General features: G+C 35.7%; 1 protein-coding gene across 3 annotated transcripts in view; it reads right to left on the bottom strand.

The window, feature by feature from the left end:
* Nucleotides 1-13,247: 13,247 nt before the first annotated feature.
* The window catches only part of LOC128555522 (aminopeptidase O-like), a 116,568-nt gene continuing 105,294 nt past the window's right edge, over nt 13,248-24,521 (bottom strand). For all 3 annotated transcript variants that reach the window (XM_053537984.1, XM_053537986.1, XM_053537985.1), the window contains one exon: nt 13,248-14,074. In XM_053537984.1, the coding sequence (XP_053393959.1) occupies nt 13,928-14,074 (147 nt within the window). In that variant the 3' untranslated portion in view covers nt 13,248-13,927. The remainder of the gene's footprint in view (nt 14,075-24,521) is intronic.

The raw sequence follows: 24,521 nt of genomic DNA, 5'->3' as shown, positions 1-24,521 counted from the left end.
TACCAAATTTAGATAAGTGACTGTCAGATTATCAAAACAACTTTTTGTCTTTTTTTTTTTTTGAAAAACAACAAAACAAGCAAATTGTACATATAGCATTATAGGCTTTTCATACAAACTGGAGTCTTTAGATGACTGACTTTTAGATTTTAAAAATTTCTTATTTCAAATAATAGATACCCGATAATAGGTAAGTTACACAAAAAGCATAAAATAAAGTTTCTTTCTCCATAAGAATGTCTATCTATTAAGCTTTGACTAATTATTATATTGTACATACTAACTTGTATTTTTTAAAATATTTAAATTATACAAAATCTGTTCATTCTGTTTTGTAAACATATGTATAATTGTATAATCATAAATATACACATTTAGAGTTTCCTTTCTCAATCTGTACATTTGTACGACTATCTTTTTAACTATGACTAATTAAAATGTACATGCTAAATTGTAGACATTTGTATATTTTCCAAAACTATACATACTGATTTCTAAACATACATATTTTCGTCCCAACATATATGTACACAGACATTTTAATCAAACATTTTATAATTGTACATTAAATTTAAAACCAAGTATTTCTTTCTCTGTCATAACTTTCAGTCAAAACATTATATAGCGTTATACATAATTCTTGCAAAATTTAGATGACTGACTTTCAGGTTATTAAGATTATTTATATACGGAAAAAAATTAAAAGAAATAGAACAGATACACAAACACATTACAGATAGCTTTGTCCGTTAATATTACTGGTGCAAAGATAACTCCCATTATTAAATGTGGCTAGCCTGCCTGACAGTTTTTATGATCAAGCCTATAAAATCACACAATTTTAACAATTCATTTTTATTTTCAGTGTTAAATAGTGCCTTGAACTTAAGTACATTTGGATGACTAAAGTAATACTTTTTAAACTTTTTCTGTCTTTCTGCATGAAAATAACTACAATGCCCCGATCCACGAGTGGCAAGTAATACGAAGTCAAAGGCCTTATCCACTCGGCCACGGAGGCTCCTCAATATAAATATGTACAACCGCTAAAAAACTGGAAGTTTCTTTTAACAGTCTTTTAACAGTCGACCGTTACTGCATGACATTAAATTATGAATGTAGCTCTGCAAACAAAATTAACTATATAGTTAAATACATATGATAAGGATTTTCTTCATTTGAAGTAAATATATATTTTAGAGAACGATGACCATTGAATATATTTAATGATATTACGAGTTTAATGTATTTCTACGCGTTCGGGGCAATTTCTTCTACAATGAAGAATTTGATTAAACCCTGTTTTTTCAAAACGTCTGAATATACTAAGAATATTCGGCAAATAAAAAAGATAGGACCGTGTGCTCGATTATTTGCTAAACTAATTTTAAAAATTTTGACATCACACAAGAAAAAAACATTTTTGATAACATTTTCGAGAACATAATTGTTTTCTTAACATATTTTTTTTGTACAACTTCCCTCTGTCGTAAATAGACATATGTCTATTTTATGGTAAAATAAAATATATAGGTCAGTTTTTCTGGAGATATTTGCCCATGATTAAAGAGATCCGCGTACTTAAGCTAATTTAAAGACATTTTTTATTATTTAACATGTCGGACGTTTCATTATCATATTCTAATTTTAGAAATTCAGTAACGTTTTTCTTGTCATAAATTTACCCACCGGTTGCGACAGTCATTGCAAGATACTATCAATATAATCTGACCTACTGACAGTTTTTCGCATCTCGTTTAAAGCTCGTCATTGCTTTTGAAACAAAAGGGACATTATGTTACTAGGGCGCTCTCCTGATCTTGACATTTGTATATATAGCACGACAAATGTATCATCAGAGGAACATTCGTGTTTATTATGAAATACGATAGACACGACATATAACTGCGGTGGCCTAATGGATAAGGCAACTGCCCCGCAATCGGGAGGTCGAAGATTCGAGCCCTGTCAGAGGCGGATCTTGTTACTGAAGAGAGATCGGTTGTTGAGCCGCCAGCTAGTTAAATAATGGTTACCGATTGCCTACCTGCCTGGTGTCTGGCATTACAAAAATTGGAATCGGGAAGTTATGCTGTTCAATGTATGTAGGTGTCTCATAAGCCACATGGCTGGCCCTTTCAGTAGGGATGACACTATAATAAACAAACACTTTACTTTTACTTTACAAACCAGACATATAAGCTGCGTGACCCTATAAAAAGTAATATAGCAAAAATGTATTAAGATATAAAAATCTAAGCAGGATGACATATTTATAAACCAACTTTAGATGAAATTATAAACTATAAATAATTAAATTGATAATTATAAACCTTTAAATAAAAATCAGAGTATAAACCTTTTAAAAATTGCATATTTGCATCAATGTACTGCATTTCTAGCAGTTTGACCTTTCCTGTTTGCAGTTTCTGCAGCCGTGTCCGACTGTGGTTCACTTCAGGATGAACTGGCAAGATTGGCATGTCGCCTGGTCTGTTCTTTTTGTTTTGTTTTGTGTTTGTGTTTGTTGCGACTCAATTGTTGGTCGTATAGTGGCTGTCTAGCTCTTTGAGATTGAGGCAGACCTCAGGTGCACGTACGGTATTATTTTAGTGCAGGCAGAAGCTTGGGTAGAACCATCGAACTTTCGTCAACCAGCAAGTACATTTTTTTTAATTTTATGCAGAATCTAGAACAAGAGGGCCATGATGGCCCTATATCGCTCACCTGTTATCATTGCACTTGAGGACAAGAAGGTCCTCAGAAAAAATATCTAAGTCCAAAGGACAGGAACAACAAAGGAAAGAAATTTAACCAAAAAGAAAAACAAAATTATTACAAGGTACAGATATGTCAAAATACACCTAAAAATTGGAGGTACCATCCATGTTGTACCACAGAAAAGTGGTCTGGGTTTTTCCCTACGGCCAATAATAAAAAAGTTACTAAAAATAGGCTATTTATAGTAACTTAAAAGGGAAGTAATTCAAAAGAAAATTATTGTAAGTTAACAAAAGAAGGATCTGCCAAATAAATCAGTTAACATAAATGAAATTTCAGATCAGTATCTTCATTAGTTACGGAGATATACCCATTTTAATTTCAAAAATAAAGGGAGGTAATTTGACATAAAATCAGTCCATAGTTATCTACCCTGATTGGCTCGGTCCAACTAATGATATAAATGAAATTTCAAATAAGTCCTGTAAGTACTTACTGATATAAATCCATTTTGACTACAATCAGGGGAGGTAATCAGATATAAAATAACTCTGGAAACTACGAATGGATCTGATTTGTCATGGAATCCAAGAATTATTGTTGTTGAAGATATTTTGGAAGTTTGTATCAAATAAAACCATAAATGAAGTCTCTATATGGCTGCAAAAGCCAAAATAGCCAATTTTGGACATTTAAGGGGCCATAACTCTGGAACCCATGATGGAATCTGTCCAGTTTAAGAAAGGAACCAAGATCTTGTGGTGATACAAGTTGTGTGCAAGTTTTGGTTAAAATCAAATCATAAATGAAGTTGCTATTGTGCAGACAAGGTCAAAATAGCTAATTTTGGCCCTTTCAGGGCCATAACTCTGGAACCCATTAGGGGATCTGGCCGGTTCAACAAAGGAAACTGAGATCTTATGGCAACACAAGTTTTGTGCAAGTTTGATTAAATTCAAATCATAAATGAAGCTGCTATTGTGCAGACAAGGGCAAAATAGCTAATTCTGGTCCTTTCAGGGGCCATAACTCTGGAACCCATAATGGAATCTGGCCAGTTCAAGAAAGGAACCAAGATCTTATGGTGATACAAGTTGTGTGCCAGTCTGGTAAAAATCAAATCATAAATAAAGCTGCTATTGTGCAGACAAGGTCAAAATAGCTGATTTTGGCCCTTTCAGGGGCCATAACTCTGGAACCCATTATGGGATCTGGCCAGTTCAAGAAAGGAACCAAGATCTTATGGTGATACAAGTTGTGTGTAAGTTTGGTTAAAATAAAGTCATAAATGAAACCACTATCGTGCAGACAAGAAATTGTTGACGGACGCACGCACGCACGGACGGACGCACGGACGCACACACGACGGACGACGGACGATGGGTGATCACAAAAGCTCACCTTGTCACTATGTGACACAGGTGAGCTAATAAAACCATAAATGAAGTCTCTATATGGCTGCAAAAGCCAAAATAGCCAATTTTGGACCTTTAAGGGGCCATAACTCTGGAACCCATGAAGAAATCTGGACAGTTCAAGAAAGGAATCAAGATCTTGTGGTGACACAAGTTGTGTGCAAGTTTGGTTAAAATCAAATCATAAATGAAGCTGCTATTGTGCAGACAAGGTCAAAATAGCTAATTTTGGCCCTTTCAGGGGCCATAACTCTGGAACCCATAGTGGGATCTGGCCAGTTCAAGAAAGGAACCGAGATCTAATGGTGATACAAGTTGTATGCCAGTTTGGAAAAAATCAAATCATAAATAAAGCTGCTACTGTGCAGACAATGTTAAAATAGCTAATTTTGGCCCTTTGAGGGGACATAACTCTGGAACCCATAATGGAATCCCGCCAGTTCAAGAAAGGAACTAAGATCTTATGGTGATACAAGTTGTATGCCAGTTTGGTTAAAATCAAATCATAAATGAAGCTGCTATTGTGCAGACAAGGTCAAAATAGCTAATTTTGGCCCTTTCAGGGGCCATAACTCTGGAACCCATAATGGAATCTGGCCAGTTCAAGAAAGGAACCAAGATCTTATGGTGATACAAGTTGTGTGCCAGTTTGGTAAAAATCAAATTATAAATAAAGCTGCTACTGTGCAGACAAGGTCAAAATAGCTAATTTTGGCCCTTTCAGGGGCCATAACTCTGGAACCCATAACGGAATCTGGCCAGTTCAAGAAAGGAACCGAGATCTTATGGTGATACAAGTTGTGTGCAAGTTTGGTAAAAATCAAATCATAAATAAAGTTGCTATTGTGCAGACAAGAAATTGTGGACGGACGACGGACGGACGACGGACGAAGGGCGATCACAAAAGCTCACCCTGTCACTATGTGACAGGTGAGCTAAAAAGGGATAAGAAGTGGTAGAGGGTAGAAGGGGTGGGCAGGCACTCACGTACAAAAGACAAACACACGCACACACACACATAACTAACTTACATAGATAAACAAACAGACAAGTAAGAGGGCACCGCCCAAGACACACAGACGCACACGCACACAAATAAGCAGGAAAAAAACAACAATCGGACACCGCCTAAGGACTCCGGCAACCAAAATGAAGGTGGGCACGATAACTTACTCATAGTAAAAAGAGAGGGGATGCAAATGCATGGGGAAAGGATGGGAGGGCTGTCAAAGGGATAACGTTAAAAGCTATTCAAGGTCACCAATGTCTCAAAAGAAACACTCATCTAATTTCAGCGATTCGGGTTCCAAAGGCAAAGATGTAACAAATATAATAATGTTAAAAGGTATCAAACTACTTTTTTTCTAAAATCACAATCAAGAATAATAATTAGTAAATTTAAAGGCCTAGGTTTTGGCAGTGGGCCAAGGGATTTCTGTCTTGGGGGCTAATGACTATCACAGTATGGTTCCAATAAACAAGGGTCATTGTTTATTGGAAAGTTAGTCTAACTTACAAGTGTATCAATTAGTGAAAAGGGGAAACAGTGTATTTCATTTAATAAATGTGATAACTTTAAAAGTTATTACTATTTTTGGCATTTTTTATGAAAGGAAAATATTTGTTGATCAACCATAATAATAAAATAATAAGGAACTTATTTAGGAATGTTATAAATTTCATTAGGTTTTTTACTTTTTTCGGGTTCTGTCTGGAGATGTGCACAAATTCAGATTTGATATTTTAGAAAAATGTGACATTCACTCATCTAAAAGTCTTGTTTTAATGCTTGCTGAATATTGTAAATAACATCTGTCTAAGATTGAAAACAGAATGTGCATTTCAGTGTTACTTAATACTGAAATCGAAGTCAGTATAGGAGAGATCGCCGTGACGTCACGCATTAACTCCTGTTTATCTGGTGGTGGGCTAAACAATTGTTTTTACATCGTTTGTATATGGGATCGGAATCTTTAATTTTTAATAACTTTTTCACTAATTTACGGATTTTAAATATTCAAAAAGTTTTGAAATGCTTACGATTTCCATATTTTCTGATTCAAATATCTTTTTAAATTGAAAAACCATTTTAAATGACATATGATTTTAATAGCGGCGTAGCGATGTTCAAAACTTAGAAAAACACTGTAAGTTAAGCGTTCATAATAAATCCATTTTACTTCAAAATAATAATCAAAAGTTCTTAGTAAATTGCTTGTTTTATAACCTTTCCATTGATAAAAAAAATATTGATATAATTTGTATTTTAAGGAAGTTTAAGCCGTTAGAAAAACATCACTGTTTACAAAAAAACATGGATGCTCGGTGTCTGCCCACCCGATCTCTGTCTTATCAGTGCTAAAAATAGAAAATACAATGGATTTGTATACAAAAACGATCTCTCCTATATATAGAACACAATAATTTGATTTTATCCAGTAATATTACATTCCAATAATGGTGATTGTATGTATATGAGAAAATCATTTCCCCGTTGTTTTTGCAAGTTTTCTATATAAATATAATGGAAGGATCACCTTCGTCGATATGACCTTTTTCATTATAATTATGATAGCATAAGATATTGTTTGTCAACACAAAGAACTCATTTTTCAGTTGTCACTATACCTGAGTTTTACAAAAAATGTATTATAATTATTATTTTAATATTACTTGTATTTCTTTTATTATTTACATTTGTAATATTATATAATAATAATAATAATCAGATAATAATTATTTTCTATACAAATCAGATAATAATTATTATCTATACAATAATAATAAAATAATATTTTTTTTATTATTATTATTATTCCACATTCACGGAAGGAAAATTAATTTCTTGCATCCACTGCACACATCTTCATGGTCTAGTTGGGACCCCTGCTGTGCTAATTGCCTACATAATCGCTGATAAGCAGCAGATAAGATGGGTGGAGTTGTTTATTGGATTTGGGTAGAGGAGGGTGTGTCACTTATATAGTAGTGGATCTAGGCCTTTAAGTTTTACAATTTATGACTGTTTTTATTAACAATATAAACACTGTCCACATTAAGAATAAAGCCCGGATTTTGTCTAAATACTCTAAGTAAGATGCTAAATCAATTAACATATAGTAAATACATGGATGATGTAACAGGGTAGGCTTGCATCTGTCCATTATGTAGGTAAATGATAATTGTTTGACCAAAGTCCTGCACTTCTTTGATCAACCTTGGTTGGCAGACATATTTTGGTGACAGTGAAACACTTTATTTTACGCAGATATTATTGTTATGATGTGTTAACGTTTTGATTACACCAAATAAACAAGCTGCATTTATGAGAAAAAACAATTAGAAGGATGCTGTACTTTTTCTGGCCTATCTACTGATGCTACGTATTAAAGTTTGTAAAACTTTATCCAGTTGTTCATCAGGGGAGACATTTTAAAGGCTTTCTAATTTCAGTTTTGGCAATCTGGAGGAACGACTTGAACAAACTGTAAAAAGGTCTAAGAAGGTGTGTTTGTGATCATGCATGTTTGGTGAATATCCGTTAAATTTTGTAATCGTGAACATTTTGTGAATATATACGAGTGTGTATGTAAGGAAAAGTCGTCAGACATATTTTCCTAACTTTTAGACAGCTAAATCGATGAGTGCAGAGGCTCACAGCGTATTTAAATGCAAAAGATGTATACATACAAATCAAGTTTAGTACAGCTCTATTAAGTGTTTTTGTTATCTAAACTATCAATTTCACACAAAATTATTTCTTTTACACAGTTATAGAGAAAATTCTTACAGCTTATTATGATGACCGTTTCATGAGGTTCTGGACAGTATTCGCGCGCAATAAAAACAACCGTGGAATGTATGGCCAAAATAGCCTACAATTTGAATTTGAACTCATGACCGCTCGATGAGGATTTAGATGCACTTCCCTTGCAGGAATGAGCCCTATATGTCCAATTCGCATTTAACATATGGAGACCCTTTTATGCAGCGGAGCACAACCATGTGTTTTACAGGTTTTTATTTAACCTGATATCCATGGAAATCTATTACATTATAATTTGTTAAAATCTTCAGGGACACCTAAAGTAAGGTATCTTCCTAAACTTAAAACATATTTATCTGAATATAAGGGACTACATTTTACCTGGTTCGAGCCACTGGCACCAGACTAGAAAGACAATGCCACTGTACATGTTATACCCTACCCCTAGGTATACTATAAGAACCATGGTCATGAACGGGAAAATGCATTAACCCGTTTCAATCGTACATTTCTAAACTAAAACGCGCAGTTCGATGAAAGGGTACCAAGCATATTGAACAAGCGGTGCTTTATCTTCCATCGCGTCTCGATATTTCATATTGCACAGATACTCCACATAGTTAATGCCTTCGTCAACGTTATGAACATCCTGTCTAGAGGTCACAGCGGTGTGCACATGTTAGGCAAAATGCAAAATATTCACAGCTATACTATAAAACTCGAAATCTGGAATGAAATTCATCTTAGAATTGATTTTGCATTGGTACAGATTTGTATTATTTCAAGTTATATAATTTACACATTTCTTATTCCAGTCCTTTTTAAGTCGGGTATCCATACATACCATGCATGCATGTGTATGAACAGGTACCCGCTTACAAATATTTTAACAACGTAACGTCTTTCAAGTGAAGGAGGGGGCAGTAAGATAAAACATATTACATAAATGTTTTATATTGTAGGTAGCTAATACAAACTGAAGCCATGAAGGATCCTAGGAGTCAACTAAGATAGTCCTTAAATCCCGGTGACACTTCCATGGACTGCCTTGAAAACAAACATTTTGGGAATAGTTTCAGACTTTGAGCTTTGGTTCAAACTTTGCTTGACCTCGGTCTTCCAGACGATCCCGTCTTTTCCAACAATGTATCATATATGACAATCTGGCATCTTGTGATCAAAATATTAATACTCAAGCAAACTAATATTAATTACTAAGCATATTTTCGCCAAACACTAAATACTGTATATTTATAGTGTTGAACTAAATCTTTATATGGAACTAACTTAACAACTCTTTGGAGTATCTCTGCTATGATTCGTCCTACGAGTATAAGAAATTAATGAAAAACAATGTTCGCTCCGTGTTCTTTCCGTATGTAGCGGTACACGAACACAGCTTCTATCACATACATCAAACAGATGGACGCTCATTTATTCAGAATGTTTATTTATTATTCTTCTAAATACCATATTTATTTACATACTAGTATATTAATTTAAAATGAGTACTCCCCATTCTTTACGACTATGGACGGCGTCTAATAAGAAAGGTCATTTGCGTATTTATTTAACTGTCCTGCTGTTTAATGAAGTTAATCATTTGTTGGCAAAATTGTATTTGCTTTTGGTAGAAATCGCCGTTATCGGAAAACCGTGTTACAAGTTTCGGCTTCACGAGGACCACCGTGGCAAGTGGTTAAGGTCGCTGACTTCAAATCCCTTGCCCCTTACCGATGTAGGTTCGAATCTCACTCGGGAGTATAATTCTCCTTGTGTGGACGCCATCCAGCTGGGTTACGAAAGGTCGTTAGCTCTACCCAGATGACCGCCAGTGATGAAATAATACACGGTTGGGTACCGGGATCTTCCTCCACCATCAAAGCTGGTAAGTCGCCATATGACATAGTAACTGTGTCGGTTCGACGATAAATCCAACAAAACAAACAAACAAGTTCGGCTTAACTGATGCAGTTTTAATGCATAACAAGAGTGCCAGACTGTCATAAAATACGCCCGTCATCGAACTTTGCCTTATTCAAGGGGCATAATCCAGGAGTGCTTGGGCGATTTGGGTGGTTATCGTACTTGGCCGAGATACCGGTATTATGCCCACAAACAACATTGTCAGCAAGTTTGGTGAATATCGGATCGACTTAATTAGAGTGCGGACAAGGCTAAACTCCCAGTTTTTGAGTAATTCAAGGGCCATAATCCAAGAGTGCCTGGGGCGATTTGGCTGGTTATCGAACTTGGCCGATATATTATGCTCACAAACATTGTAAGCAAGTTTGGTGAAGATCGGATAAAAACTGTTCAACTTAGAGAGCGGACAAGGCTAAATTCGCAGTTTTTCGAGTAATTCAAGGGTCATAATCAAAGAATGCCTAGGGCAATTTGGCTGGTTATCGAACTTGGCGAGTTATTATGCCCATAAACATTGTCAGCAAGTTTGGTGAAGATCTGATGAAAACTGTTGGACTTAGAGAGCGGACACGGCTAAATTCGCAGTTTTTCCGAGTAATTCATGGGCCATAATCCACGAGTGCCTTGGACGATTTGGCTGGTTATCGAACTTGACCGAGATATTATGCCCACCAACATTGTCAGCAAGTTTGGTGAAGATTGATGAGAACTGTTTAACTTAGAGAGCGGACATGCTTTGGACGTCACCCGCCCGTCCGCCGCCACGGGTGTTCACATAATATGCCCCGCTCTTTCAGAGACGGGCGTATAAAAATGAGATGAATTTTAATGCTAAAAATACAGTAAATAATTAAATAGTCACCGTCGAACTGTAGCATTAAAATGTCTCGTTTTATACTGTTTGCGTCGTAGCGTATCGTCACGCCGAAGAGAGGGAACGCCGGAAATTATATTATACAGGGTAGAGATGGTACCTAAGGCTACGTATTCAACGACAACAACAACAAATCAAGTGCAAAACTGAAGTGCATATCGCTTCTCTCACACTAGCAATATTTCAACATAGCACCGTGCAGTAAATACGGGAGCTTCTGACAGTGACATCGGCTTCGTTATTTTGGTGGATTAGCTAAAGAAAGATGATTGTCATTTTTTTTAACTTACACAAATATTTTATTTATACTAAAGAACGTCTGCATTATATTAACATTAAGTTTCTGTAACGGCAGATTCCGAAAGGTAAATGCGATTCCGCAAGCCTCGGTCAATATGCATTTGGTGCATTTGTAAACACAAGGTGCGTGTCATAAAAAAGTGTGTGCGTGCGTGCGTGCGTGTGTGGGGGGTGGGGGTTAACGTCTTTTTCAGTCATATAAACGACCGTGTCTACTTGTAGCAGTGAGCACAATGCCCAACTTTATATTGCTGCCTCACTGGAGTATCACGCCGTAGACACGTGGCATGATACCCCACCCAGTCACATTATACTGACACCGGGCTGACCAGTCCTAGTACTATCCTCTTAATGCTGAGCGCCAAGCGAGGAAGCTGCTAGTACCATTTTTACGTCTCTGGTATGACGCGGCCGGGGATCGAACCCACGACCTCCCGCACTCGAAGCGGACGCTCTACCACTAGGCTACCGAGGCGGTTCCATTAAAAGTGAAATAACTTCTTTCCGCACAGTTTTTGGTATGGTTTTGGTGTGACCATCAGATAGAATATACATTTTTATATCGCTCAGTTTTTTACTCATATATTTTGAGGCCTTGATTATTCTTGGCAAACGCATTTTTGTCAAATGCTGAGTGATTCAATTTCGTAAAATTCATGTAGTCTATTTATATTTTTTTCTCACGAATAATGTTTTCTTTCCTATGATCATACCATACCTGTAAATTATCGGCAGTAATAAATAAAATAAAATGTCTTTAAATTAGTTCGTTTGAAAATGAAAGATAATGCTCAACTTTTTTGTTTGAATAATTATTCAATGATCTTGAAGTAAACTATATTTTTGGGAAACACATCCGTTCAAATAACCAAAAGTCAAAGAAGAGTTAACTGTCACTGGCTTCAATTTTCCAAGTAGGACAACAATTTTCGGATTAAATATTGCCTTTCAGCATGAAAAGTTAAACCATGATATAATTGAGGTACTCCGATATTAAGTTTTCAGCAGAAGTAATATAAAATGCAATTTGAATATTTAGGTACCATCTCTATACAGGGTATATGAAAAGCATGCCATATTGGAATTAACATGTTACAGAGAGTTAAGCATAGTTTCATGACATCCTTCATGTGGACGTAGTTAAAAAAACTGCAGAACTGGTTAAACAGGATTAATAGGATTAATATATATGATGCCTAAAATGTGACATATTTCATTACATTGTATGTATTGTATGAAGAACATACTTTGAATTAAAGGGATACACAGGTAAAACTTCACATGAAAAAAATAAATCCTTTATATCACTGTAGAAACGACATTTCTCATCTTACGTTGACATGCTTACTTCAAATACTATGATTTCTCACTTTGAAGACGTCTTTGCGCAATTTGCACATTTTGCTAACATGACATACGTATGTCAGGTTAGCATATTATCACATCCCACTTTTCTTTTTTGTTGTAATCCATTTTTACCATTGGTAAGGTTAGAGTTTGACGGTCATATTCTTGATTGAATAATTTGTCATATGTTTATGTGACTTCGAAAATAGTCATAAAGATACTACCACAGAACTATTTAATTCGACTAAAACGGCCTCTCCATATTTCCTTCAAATAATCTAGTAAAACTGAATAAATAAATCATGAATCTTTTTCTTTAATAGAGACATATACTAGGCATAGGAAATAGAGATCAATATAATTGCACCTTTACTAATCCTACCAGGTGTTCTGTATTACAAAAGTGGATCTATTGTGACATTTCGATACAAGCAAAACTGTATTATCTGCACTATTATTTACCTACTGATACTTCGTTTTATTATTGGCTTGTTAAAAATTAATTTTTTACCATATGTAAGTTGACAGAATCATAGGAACCATGTCTTGAGGGGTAAGTCAAACACAAATGAATAAATCCTTAAAGATTTTGTTGTGCAAAAAAGTATGATATTGTGTCTTAAACAGTTTTCATTTTCCACTCAATTGTGTAATTGCAAGGGAAGTAAACTAATAGATCTCTACTTATAAGTACTAGCCCAAGGCAAGAGTTGTCATTCTTTGTGGATCACAACTTTAAATTAAAAATTAAAACTTCTGTTATTGATATTAACAAAACTATCATAAACTTCACATTTGTGAAATCATTTTTGGTTATTTCAAGGACTTGGAAATTAATTTCTAGACTTTATTTAATGTAATTCTATCATTGAAAATTTTAGGGCCTATCTCTACATATACACTATACACTATAAGTATTTTTTTAGCATTTTGAGAAAATCCCTATTCTGTTTAAATATCATGAGACAGTACAAAAAATAGAGCGATTCAATATTGGCAGGTGGCTCGATAATATACATTTGCAGGCCACAAAAATATACATTTTTAAGACACAGTAATATACTTTGAACGAAACAACAAAGACGCTTAAATATAAAAGCACTATTCTCGATACAAAACATATATACAATGGAATACTGAGGTAGTTTCAGAAATTAGACTAATACATCGAATAATGTCTACTAGACGTTCATTTCCCACCTACATATATATAAATCACAACAGATTAAAGATTAAGATCCTCAACTGGAATAGATGGAACAACTTTTTTTTAGCCGAGTCCACAGCATATTAATTTCTACATATTAATTAAAATTCGTTCTAAAATACCTAAAAATACTTAATGTGTGCTCTGTATTCTCTTATTTGGACAGGCATCAATCAGGAACACATCTTTTTATGCTATATATGAAAAAAACAACAAAAAAACATTAACTTATTTGCTCTTTCAAAATATCTTGTCTCGGGAATACAACCTCGTATATCTATTATTAAAAGCAGTTCACACTTTCACTCAAGGGAATTACATATCATATCTTATCATGTATCAAACTGCTTCTTTCGTTAAGTGTTCTTTATTCAGCTGCCATAAACCATTGTTTCAACAACTTTTCTGACACCTTCTTCCATCTCGTCTGAGATTGCTACGAAATGTTCTTCTGCTAGTTGTCGCTGTTCTCTATCTTGTGATATCATTAGTTCGCCGAACAAATATACACCCATTGCCTGTAAAATATACAAAAAACTAAAGTCTAAAGAACAGATCTTCAAGATCAAAACATAAACCAGAATGTCTAAGTAACAGGGAGATATAATTCATGGAAAATTTCTGCCAGAGTAATGCACGTTGTGTCATATGATGCAGGTTATGATAAGAAATAACTGTTAGAAGTATGAATCAAATTCAACTACTAATAACAAAGATAGAGTGGAAGTGTATCAAAACTTTAACCCGACATTCTAAGTAACAAGAGGTGTCGGAAGGACTATTTGAAAATGCTTAAAAAGATGTCTTGATTATATAAGATATTAGTAAGTTTAAACACTGCTTAAAGATATTTGTAGGCGGTGAGAGGGCATTATAGCAGGGGATTAGTGTGCGCATATGAGGGAATCTAAGAACTAATATGTGCTAGTGTTAAAATGTAAAGATCGAAGGGGGTTACGGTAGTAGTATGGGTGGAAGTGGGGGTGCAAAAGGAGGGCATGAAGGATATCAGGAATCCATGTGAGAGGTATGTAAGAGGTGCCATGATGGCCCTAGATCGCTTGAAAAACTTTCATAGCTTGACTGAACAGTTTTGGTAAAGGGTCACACACGGAGTATCATGGAAATTATTATGAAATAGGGCCAGCATTTTCTGCCACCACTAAATTAATACGAGCTGGCTATGGCATTGTGTGGTTGTGGGGATAGGGGAAAGGGGCGGAATGATGACATGGTAATCTGAGACACAATACTAAGAAATAGTATAAAAATATTTTTGTGGGCGGTGGAGGAATGCAGGTAATAATGTGAGAAGAGGGATGATGATGTAACACTATAAGAGAATATCAAGAAACACATGAAGCTTAAAGTACAAACAATGTTCAGAGGAAGTAGGTAATGTTGTAAGGAGCTTGAATGAATGTTAAAGAGGGTCACTAAAGAAACATCTGTGTGACATTATTTTACAATCAGGCCAGCGGTTTTAGAGGACATTTTTCAAACTCTTTTAAAAAGCCATGCAGGAAAAGCTAGCGCCGAATAAGAATTCTGCATGAATAACCTCGGTTTGAAGTCTTCTAAAAGGGGACCATCAAGGAACACTCCTGTGAAGTTTGTTTGAAACTGGCTAGGCGGATTAGGAAAAGACGTTCTTTAAAGATATTGTGGACGATGGAAGGACACACAGATATCGAAAAATCCTAAAAGCATGCGCTGAAAATAAATTCCCGTTTTTTGTGTGGAGGTGGGGGGATGGGGGGGGGGGGGGGGGGGGGGGGCGCTGGGTTAGTGCCAGGAATGTAAAACGGGGATGTGATAGGTGGTGAAGGGGTACAGGAAGTGGGGATATCAATCCTTATGTAAGGTCTAATTATTATAGGGGCATTAATGACGCAGAAGTTTGCCATAAAACTTTAACCAGCACTACTACATTACTTTACCTCTGCTTTTGACACTGACCTTTAGAATAGCTGAGCTTAAGCTACCATAGTATGTCTATCCCATACTTAGATCAACCTTTAAGTGAACTTTGATGATAATAGGACAGTATTTAAACAAATATGGAACTGAGAAGCCTGTCATAAATTTTTAACCATCAAAATCACAATATTTGAGACCATCGACATTGACCTATTGGATACCTGACCCTCCCTGTCCCTCACCAAAACCAATTCGTATGTTAAGATTGATAGTTATTTGGGCAGTAGTACAAAATATATCGTGAAATTGAGAAGCTTGCCATTAAATTTTAACCTGAATGCAACACCGGCCACTTCCTTATTGTTCGAATAGTTGAGCTAAATGGACAGCATAATTCATGAAATATTGATGACATTAATATACTGTGTCATATAACGTGGGTGATGATATGGAACAGCTATTTCAAATTTGAAGCAAATCAGTTGGACAAAAACAAAGATAAAGTAAAAGTGCATCAAAACATTAACGAAGCTGTGGACGCTTCCGCCGACTTTGGCGTGACAAGCATAGCTTTCCTTGCCGAGAAAGGAAAACTATTCTTAAACTTCGTATAGTTAAACTAAAGAGATCTTTGCATATTATAAGTTTTAGTTTCATGCCATTTTTATCATTTACTGTCTTAGGACTATCTGTTTGTAATTTTATAATCATATTGATAATAACTTATGTTGTGAGTTCTGTCGTGCTTGTTGGGCGGAGGAGGGGCGGAGATGGGCGTGAGGGTTGCTGCACTGCTAATTGCCGCTGATGAACAGATTTAATCAAAAGTGTCTTGTTCTTTTGCTTGATTTATTTATATGCTTCAAAAGGATATTCTTATACATTTACTGTTTGACCTACAAATTCTGTGACAGGGCTTTTACTAAATGTTACATTTTTAAGGGACATTGTAATTTTATTCTTACAAAAATATCTTACAGGTTCCATTAGCAGGTTAACCCAAAACTGAAATTTTTCGGTGTCCAAAATCAGTAAAAGATATTGTTTCTGACGACAAAATAAGAACGGAGAATTAAAAACAAATCCTTACCATCACTGGGACTCTAAAAACTATTTTTTCTGTGAATGTCATTGCCATATATTTAAATAGAAATCAAAGAATCGTCTTGTTACAGAAAAGGTTGGCCAAACAGTAAATAAACTTTTATACACTTTGAACAGATGCAGAATATACAACTGCAGTATATGCCTTTAGACTTATTTGTATGTTCTTCATGTGCTGTGCTATATTTTAAATATGTTTCCGTACCAACTAGATGTTTTGTTATATCAATAAACTAAAAGTATGTACATATTTTACATAATATTAATTTTTCTATGTTCAATGCTTCACTCACTTTTAAAGTGATCGAATATTCCAGATTAAGCGGGCGGACGGAGAAACAGAAAACTCCCTCGTTTTAAAAATCAAATATGGAACTAAAACTCATTTCTACAAGTTCAGCGTACAGCGGTACTTCGTTGTTGTTGTTTTTTGTCGAAATACTAATACAAATAACTTATAAAATGTCCATAAAAAGAAAAAGACAACAAAAAACATACACAAATCCAACAGCCTCATGAGTTAATGGAGTTTCGAACTGAGGCGTTTCTTTAGTATGGCGAATCCATACAATCGTCAAAATATCCTAATAGCAAGCTAATTCGATGCGCAAGTATCCACCAACGGACGTAAAATGTCGCCGCGTACAGTGCTGTTATTATTTCTCGTCCTGTCGGATCTCGTCCTGTTGGTTTCCATCTGTTAGTCAATATCTATTAGCTGGTATGACAAGATCTTGTAATCTATAAGTAAATACAACATGTATGCATAAACGGGATGAGAAAATGAGAATGTTCGTTATTCGGATGTGGTCTTTGAAATATTTTTGAATATAAGTTTACATTAAAGTTCAGTTTTACCAAATGAGATGGAGCGTTGTGTGCTGAGTATCTAATAGACTCAGTCTTTTAGTTTGTTTTGTTGCTTTCTGTGCTTCGGTAGGATCCTCTAAAAGATACTGTGTGGTACTTTTAATCTAGATTAAGCTTTCATGGCTTAAGCAGAGTGTGTGTTCGGGTTTAACGTCTTTCTCAACAATATTTCCGTCATGTAAACGGCGGTGTCTACTTGTAGCAGTGAGCACAATGCCCAACTTTACAGAGCTGTCTCACTGGAATATCAAGCCGTAAACACGTGACATGATATCCCACCGGTCACATTATACTGACACCGGGCTGACCAGTCCTAGCACTAACCTCTTAATGCTGACCGCAAAGCGAGGACGATACTAGTACCATTTTTACGTCTTTGGTATGACGCGGTCAGGGATCGAACCAACGACCTCCGGCACTCGAAGCGGGCGCTGTATCACTAGGCTACCGTGGCAGTGCGGCTTAGGTAGAAATCACATATACAAAGGACAAGAGCTCCATCTAACAGGGAATTATACTCCCTTTCGCAAGCAGACTGGGACAGGGCATTTAAATTAAAGAGGTCGAGAAGGTTGGAGAGGGTGTAATTTTTGCGACGTGGACACTCAGGTACAATATAAATAAACTGAACTGACATTAAATAAACCAGAGGGCCATGATGGCCCTATATTGCTCACCTGAGTTTAGAGCATAAACAGGCTAGTGAGTACACAACTTTGTTAAAGGACCATAACATGCTCCAGATGTTGAAAGTTCCAGAAGCAGTAGAAGTAGATTATATAAATCAATGTAACTGACGACAAACAGCTCAAACAATATACTTCTTAGGTCTTTAAAATTAGATGGGAAAACCACAGACCTTTGGAGCAGGCTGATATAATGGTAATCTGCATACAATGGTTCGTGAGAAGAAGTTTTTAAATATATTTCTATACTGAGGTCTAGTGGCCCCTAAAAGGGGGCTGGGTGCCCTCATTTGATGAAGTTTGAAAGAGGACATAACAATGATGCTAAAGACCAAGCCTGGTAACGATGCATTCAGCCATGAGAAGAAGTCGTTGAAATGTATTTTTCAGTTCTAGCGGCATCTAAAGAGACGGGTGTCAACGATTGGTCCTCCTGGTCATATGATGTTGATCCTCCTCGCTGATTGGCTGCTCCTCCTGTGACCTCTGCCAATGACCTCGGTAACCTTAAACTGCATTCCCACTACACTTCCCCCCGTTCTATAAAGTGGGTCACTAGGGTGGCAAGTGTGTGTGCATCACACAGTGGACAGGCGGCCTGGGAGGCCAGATGGATTCCTTGCAGAAGCAGGCATAACAGAGATACCCTGCTCGATAAATGACATGGGGGTTTCACCAATAACGATTATACATCTAATGCGAAGCAGACCATCAAGGACATCTTAAAACAGACGAGATACCCCCTTGGGAGTTTAATTACTATATAGAAGCGGTTATTCAAAACATCTCTTATAATAACAAGAATTAAGGTCATGGGATACCCTTACTGATCTAAGTTCATAAACTTCTGGGTTGACTAGGAAAATATACCAATTTATCAAGGCCCTATGATACCCAGAGCAAGGACCATAATACTGACACTAATGCATACCAGGCGATACACATATTGACATCAGTTCAATAAGTCCTGGGTTGCCCGGAGAAACATACCAAATTATTACGGTGCTGGGGTACCCAGGGATGGGACTTCCATACTCATATCAATGTGTAATGTAGGATACCCATACTGACCTAAATTTCTAAAACACAGCCAGGATACCTAGCAAAACATACAAATCTAAGAAACCTGGGTTTTCCGGAAAGCTTGGGGGACACCAAACAGATGGACGTAGTTTCTGCATCTATCACAAGGATAAACCTGGGATGCCCAGAAAGCTGGGGAGACCCCAAACAGATGGACGCAGTTTCTGCATCTATTGCCTGACTGGGCTTTGTCTCTGCTGGCCCGATCTGAAAGAGATCCAAAGTAGGTGATCAGTGACCCGGAGTCCCTTGCACAGCCATATCTACCGTCAGGTCTCACACCGGAGATAAATCTATCTTACCGCCACTAAACCAAATCCACACATCTAATTACTAAGCGACACCAAACCACAACCAGACCCACAAGTGAGACTCTGGCACAATGTGCCCCTACTGGTCAGGCCATCAAAACAGGAGACCCAAACACATCCCAAAGACCCTGCACAAAAACCCTCCCAGTCGATATTCATAACGGTGTAAAGCCACAGTGACAGGAGCAAGGCCAATGCTGTACTTGTTCTCATAGCCTGACCCTTTTCCCCCGGATTGTGCACAAAAAGGGTAGTGTTAACTACCAATCTCGGAATGAAGGGATGTGTAAAACCGAGGTGAAGAACACAGATCCCCAAACAAGGCCACTACAGTTTGCGGTGCAGGACAAGAATCGCTCAACATATATTTGTTCCACAGTTGCTGCCATGGAGAAGGACTTGACGTACATGTACTTAGGTTAAATGCGGGAAAATGGAACCCTGGTAGAGGAGGTGGTACCGAATACAATGACACAGTTTCTAGTGGCGGCAACCACCAGGCCTTTGAGCCCTCATGGCCTAGACAAAACGTGATTAAAAGGCAATTCCCCAGTGTGATTGAAGGGCAATATCCTAGCGAGCTCTTGATGTTGAATGGGGTTGCTAGTATGCCTCCGAACTTCACACAAGTGGCTTGACTTTTAGTAACAATATTCCCCAATATTCTTAATTTGTCTCCGATCTTACGTTCCCTAGAAACCAGTTGAGGTTCAAATGACTGGATATTAAATTTGGCCTCGGTCTGGCATAAACTTGTCAAGGAGTCAAGAAGACAATGGTCATGACTTTCACCAATAAAGTTTGAAGTCCCATATTTGCTATCAAAAGAGTTACTTTTGTAAGAACCCGTCTTTAGACTGGGCAAATCTAATGTACCATTTTGCACCTTACTTTTACCTACTAGAGTTACATCAATTTCACTTACAGAATATCTTATTGTCAGGTAGTTACTATAATTGTCTTCTTGAACTACCATCAATATATACAGACCAGTATTAAAGAAAGTCACAGTATTCCGGTCATGACCATTATTGGATACCGGCTATATAGAAGCTATATCTCACGGTATATCTACTTGAGGTAGACAACATGTTGGAAGAAGTCTTTGTTGATGAATGAATCTACTGTACATTCATAACAATCACAGTTACAACATACAGCAGTTACCAAATTGTACAATTTAAAAAACATGAACTTCTAAATATAGTGATATGTCTGTTTCAAATTTAACATCATTATTGTGCACTGTTTCTGGCAATGTCTGTATATATTGTAAGTATGTCATTACAATGTGCTAAAATAACTGACATATATACATAAATTGTTAGGCAAAATCAGTCAAATCATTATTAGAGCAATTACGATTTCATTATGTTTGAAAGGAGTAGGAAATGAAACTTTATTTTTACTTAGCTTCAAACAAAAAATAAGAGATAATTTCATGCAACACTGGAATGAATCTTTAGGGAATTCTTCAAGAGCTTCTTCTTATAAACTGTTTCAACCTTCGGTTTTATTTTTTATTTAGATAATGTTTATATAATGAAATTTAGAATAGCATTAAAACGACTGAGATTGTCAGCACATAAGTTATTAATAGAAACAGGCAGATGGCACAAGCCGAACAAAATTCCAAGATATGATAGGAAATACCCAAGAGGACGAATTTCACTTTTTACTAGAATGTAAATTATATAAAGATCTCAGAGCGAAGTATATACATAAATATTACTGGAAAAACTCAAACAAACCAAAATTTACAGAACTGTTATCAACTGAAAACATTTCGACCTTGACAAAAGTGTCCACCTTTGGATACAGGGCTTTTGAACTTCGTAAAACTATTTATTACAATTAACACTTTTCTCCTCTCTGACATTTTATCCAGGTAATTTCATGTTTATGTAGTTTCTCATTTAATAACCAGTTTAGTATGTAGTTGATATGTTCAGTGAGTTACATGTTGATTGACAGAACTGTTTCTCACGAATCAAGATAATAGTTTAAAAAAAATATGTCAAATTGCATAGATATATATCTGAGTTTATATGTTTATGTAAAATCACTTATTTTTACACCGCCATTGACATTACTATTCAAATGTTATATGATTATATGCTGAAAGTTAACTCATGGGTTTGTAACCTTTTGTTAATAATCTATCTATCTGTCTATCTATCTATCTATTTATCCATCTATCTACCTATATTAAGTGTTTAAAAGAAGTTTGTGTGCGTAGTGTTCTCACGAAGATGTAATCATAGGTCAAGTAAATTAGGTTCTAGTTTCATAGCTTGATTATTAAATGTATGTGTTTAAAGTTGAATGCAAAGTATTTAAAACAAACAAAAAATAATTGTAAGTTTGCTTTTTTACAAAGATAAAGTATCTGTTAACATTACAGAATATATGAAAATGGATAGTTTGTATGTTAGGTAACGTAAATTGTAATGTAGTATGTTTTTTAAATACATCTGTTTAAAGTTAAAATGCAAAGCTATGTTAAAACATATTTTGATTTTTAAATTTGATATTTTTAAATGATAAAGTATATTTAAAGTAACAGAACATAAGAAATATAGTTTGTGTGTTCGGTAATGTAAATTGTAACTTAGTTTGATACATAAATGCATGTGTTTCAAGTTAAACCTACAGTTTGAAATGCAAAACTATACTGTTAAAAACAGAACTGAATTGTAATTTTGTTATTTTCAAATGATAAAGTATGTTTTAAATAAACTGAAGACATGAACTAAAATTTTTATGTTTGGTAACGTAAAATGTAACGTTGTATTCAATGTAACATATCTTACAAGCTAGAGGCTGTTGATAAATATATAATTAGTTGTATAATATGCAACTAAAGAGAGTTAATATAAAATTGGTATCAACATTTTTAAGAAAAACATTTATGAACTAGAGATGCTTTTGAGAAAAGCGCATGTCTTCCACAACTGCCCCTATGAAAAATGTCTAGTTTCTCTAGATGGTTCAGACGAGTGGATCCAATTAGATGGTCTGGACGAGTGGATCCAATCAGTAATTGTCAAGTGCCATAATTCAACAGGGCCTGGGTGGATTTGTCTAGTTATCGAACTTGGCTGAGGTCTTATGGTCAAACTCATTTTGTTCAAGTTTGGTGAAGATCGGATGAGAAATGTTCGACTTAAGAGAGCGGACAAAAGTAAAAAGGCTGATTTTTCGGTAATTCAAGGGCTGTAACTTCAAAATGCCTGGGCCAATTTGGCCAGTTATCAAACTTTGCCGAGGTCTCATGGTCAAACACATTTTGTTCAAGTTTGTTGAAGATCGGATAAAAAATGTTCGACTTAGAGTACGGAAAAGAGTAAAAAGGCTGAGTTTTGGTAATTCAAGGGCCATACCTCCAATATGCCTGGACCGATTTGGCTAGTTATCGATCTTGGCCGAGGTCTTATGGTCAAGCACATTTTGTTTAAGTTTAGTGAAAATCGGATGAGAAATATTCGACTTAGAGTGCGGCCAAGCTTTGTGACAGACACACACACACACACACACACAGACAGACTGACACACACATAGACTGGAGTAAATCAATATGTCTCCCACACCACTGTGTGGTAGGAGACATAATTATGTATAATTGAAAAAATAGCACATTTTGGAAGAATGACGTTACATATTAAGAATCGCTAAAAATCAACTTTCTCTTAACTTATACTGGCAATCTATATATCATTTTTATTGCTGATCGTTGCATTTTTTAATGGTAACTTCATTTTTTGATTACCTGGTCATCTAAATTTTCAGTAAAAACTTCATGCCAAAATTGTTTTTTGGTTTTTTTCGGGTAACGTATCTTTTTCCAATATTTTTCTTCTTTAACATTACATTTTAGACTTTGAATTTTAATCAAATTGCAGCTTCTAGTATACACCTTGAAATAACATGCAAACTTGAAATGATTTACTAACATAATGGTACAATTTGTGTTTATAAATTTAAAAAAAAAATGTTTTGAGGGTAACGTATTTTAAACGTAGGTTACGGAGAAACGCCCAGCTCGCCAGTTGCAAATTTTATACCAAAATGTTCGCCACACATTGGAGTTTCAAAAAAAAATGGTCCACAAAATTCCCCCTGGGGGAGCAAAACCCCTTCTGGCTCATGGTCTAATACTTTGTGACCTGGAGTCCGGAAACGTAAATAATTGTGACGGACGGATAGACAACGCCATTTCATGCACGTCTCATTTCTTTTAAAAATGGACGTATTATAAAAAGAGAAAGATATGTTATAAATTCTTGTGACTAGAGTTAGCAAAAAACAAAAATCAATAGTGCATTTAGCATTTCCTTGCTTTGTACAAACTGCCGCTATGTATTTTTCTTATATGTAACATAACACCTCAATACTTTTCGGTAAGAAGACATGTTATCGTAACTGGCTATATATTATTTCCAAATCACTGAAATACTCTAAAGTGCATAAATTAGGGTCTCAATATTTATTTATATGAAAACGAACTGAATTAGAATATTGTGACCATCACGCACAAAATATATAACTTTATTCATTATACTACCACATCCCATTTGTTGTGTTTTAGAAAACGGGTGAAAGCCATTTACAATAATACCGAGTTGTAGATTTTGACTTTTACAAGAAATATTATGAAATATCATACAAATAATAAATGCTGATTTTCGACAGGGTACGACATCATTTTGTTTTTGTGGTTATTTTTCCCTTAGAACTTTTATCGTTAGTTTGTAAATTCATGACATTTTAAGGTATTTTGTGACTTTCAAACTAGATGTGTGTCCATAGGACACAGGTGCCCACTCCCCACTCCTGCCACTGTAACAAGGTTTTAAGACTCGGGTCAAATAATTTTTAAGATGTTTTTAAGAACCTTATGTGTATTTTTCACTTAGTTAGCCATAACTCTGGCCTAGCTGAGTAAAATCCTAAAGAGAACATTTCACAGGCTATAAAACAATCCTTTAATG

This window comes from Mercenaria mercenaria, chromosome 3 (genome assembly GCF_021730395.1).
Source record: "Mercenaria mercenaria strain notata chromosome 3, MADL_Memer_1, whole genome shotgun sequence".
NCBI lineage: Eukaryota > Metazoa > Mollusca > Bivalvia > Venerida > Veneridae > Mercenaria > Mercenaria mercenaria.
The sequence above is the reverse complement of the archived record's forward strand: the minus strand, read 5'-3'. Positions and strand labels throughout refer to the sequence as shown.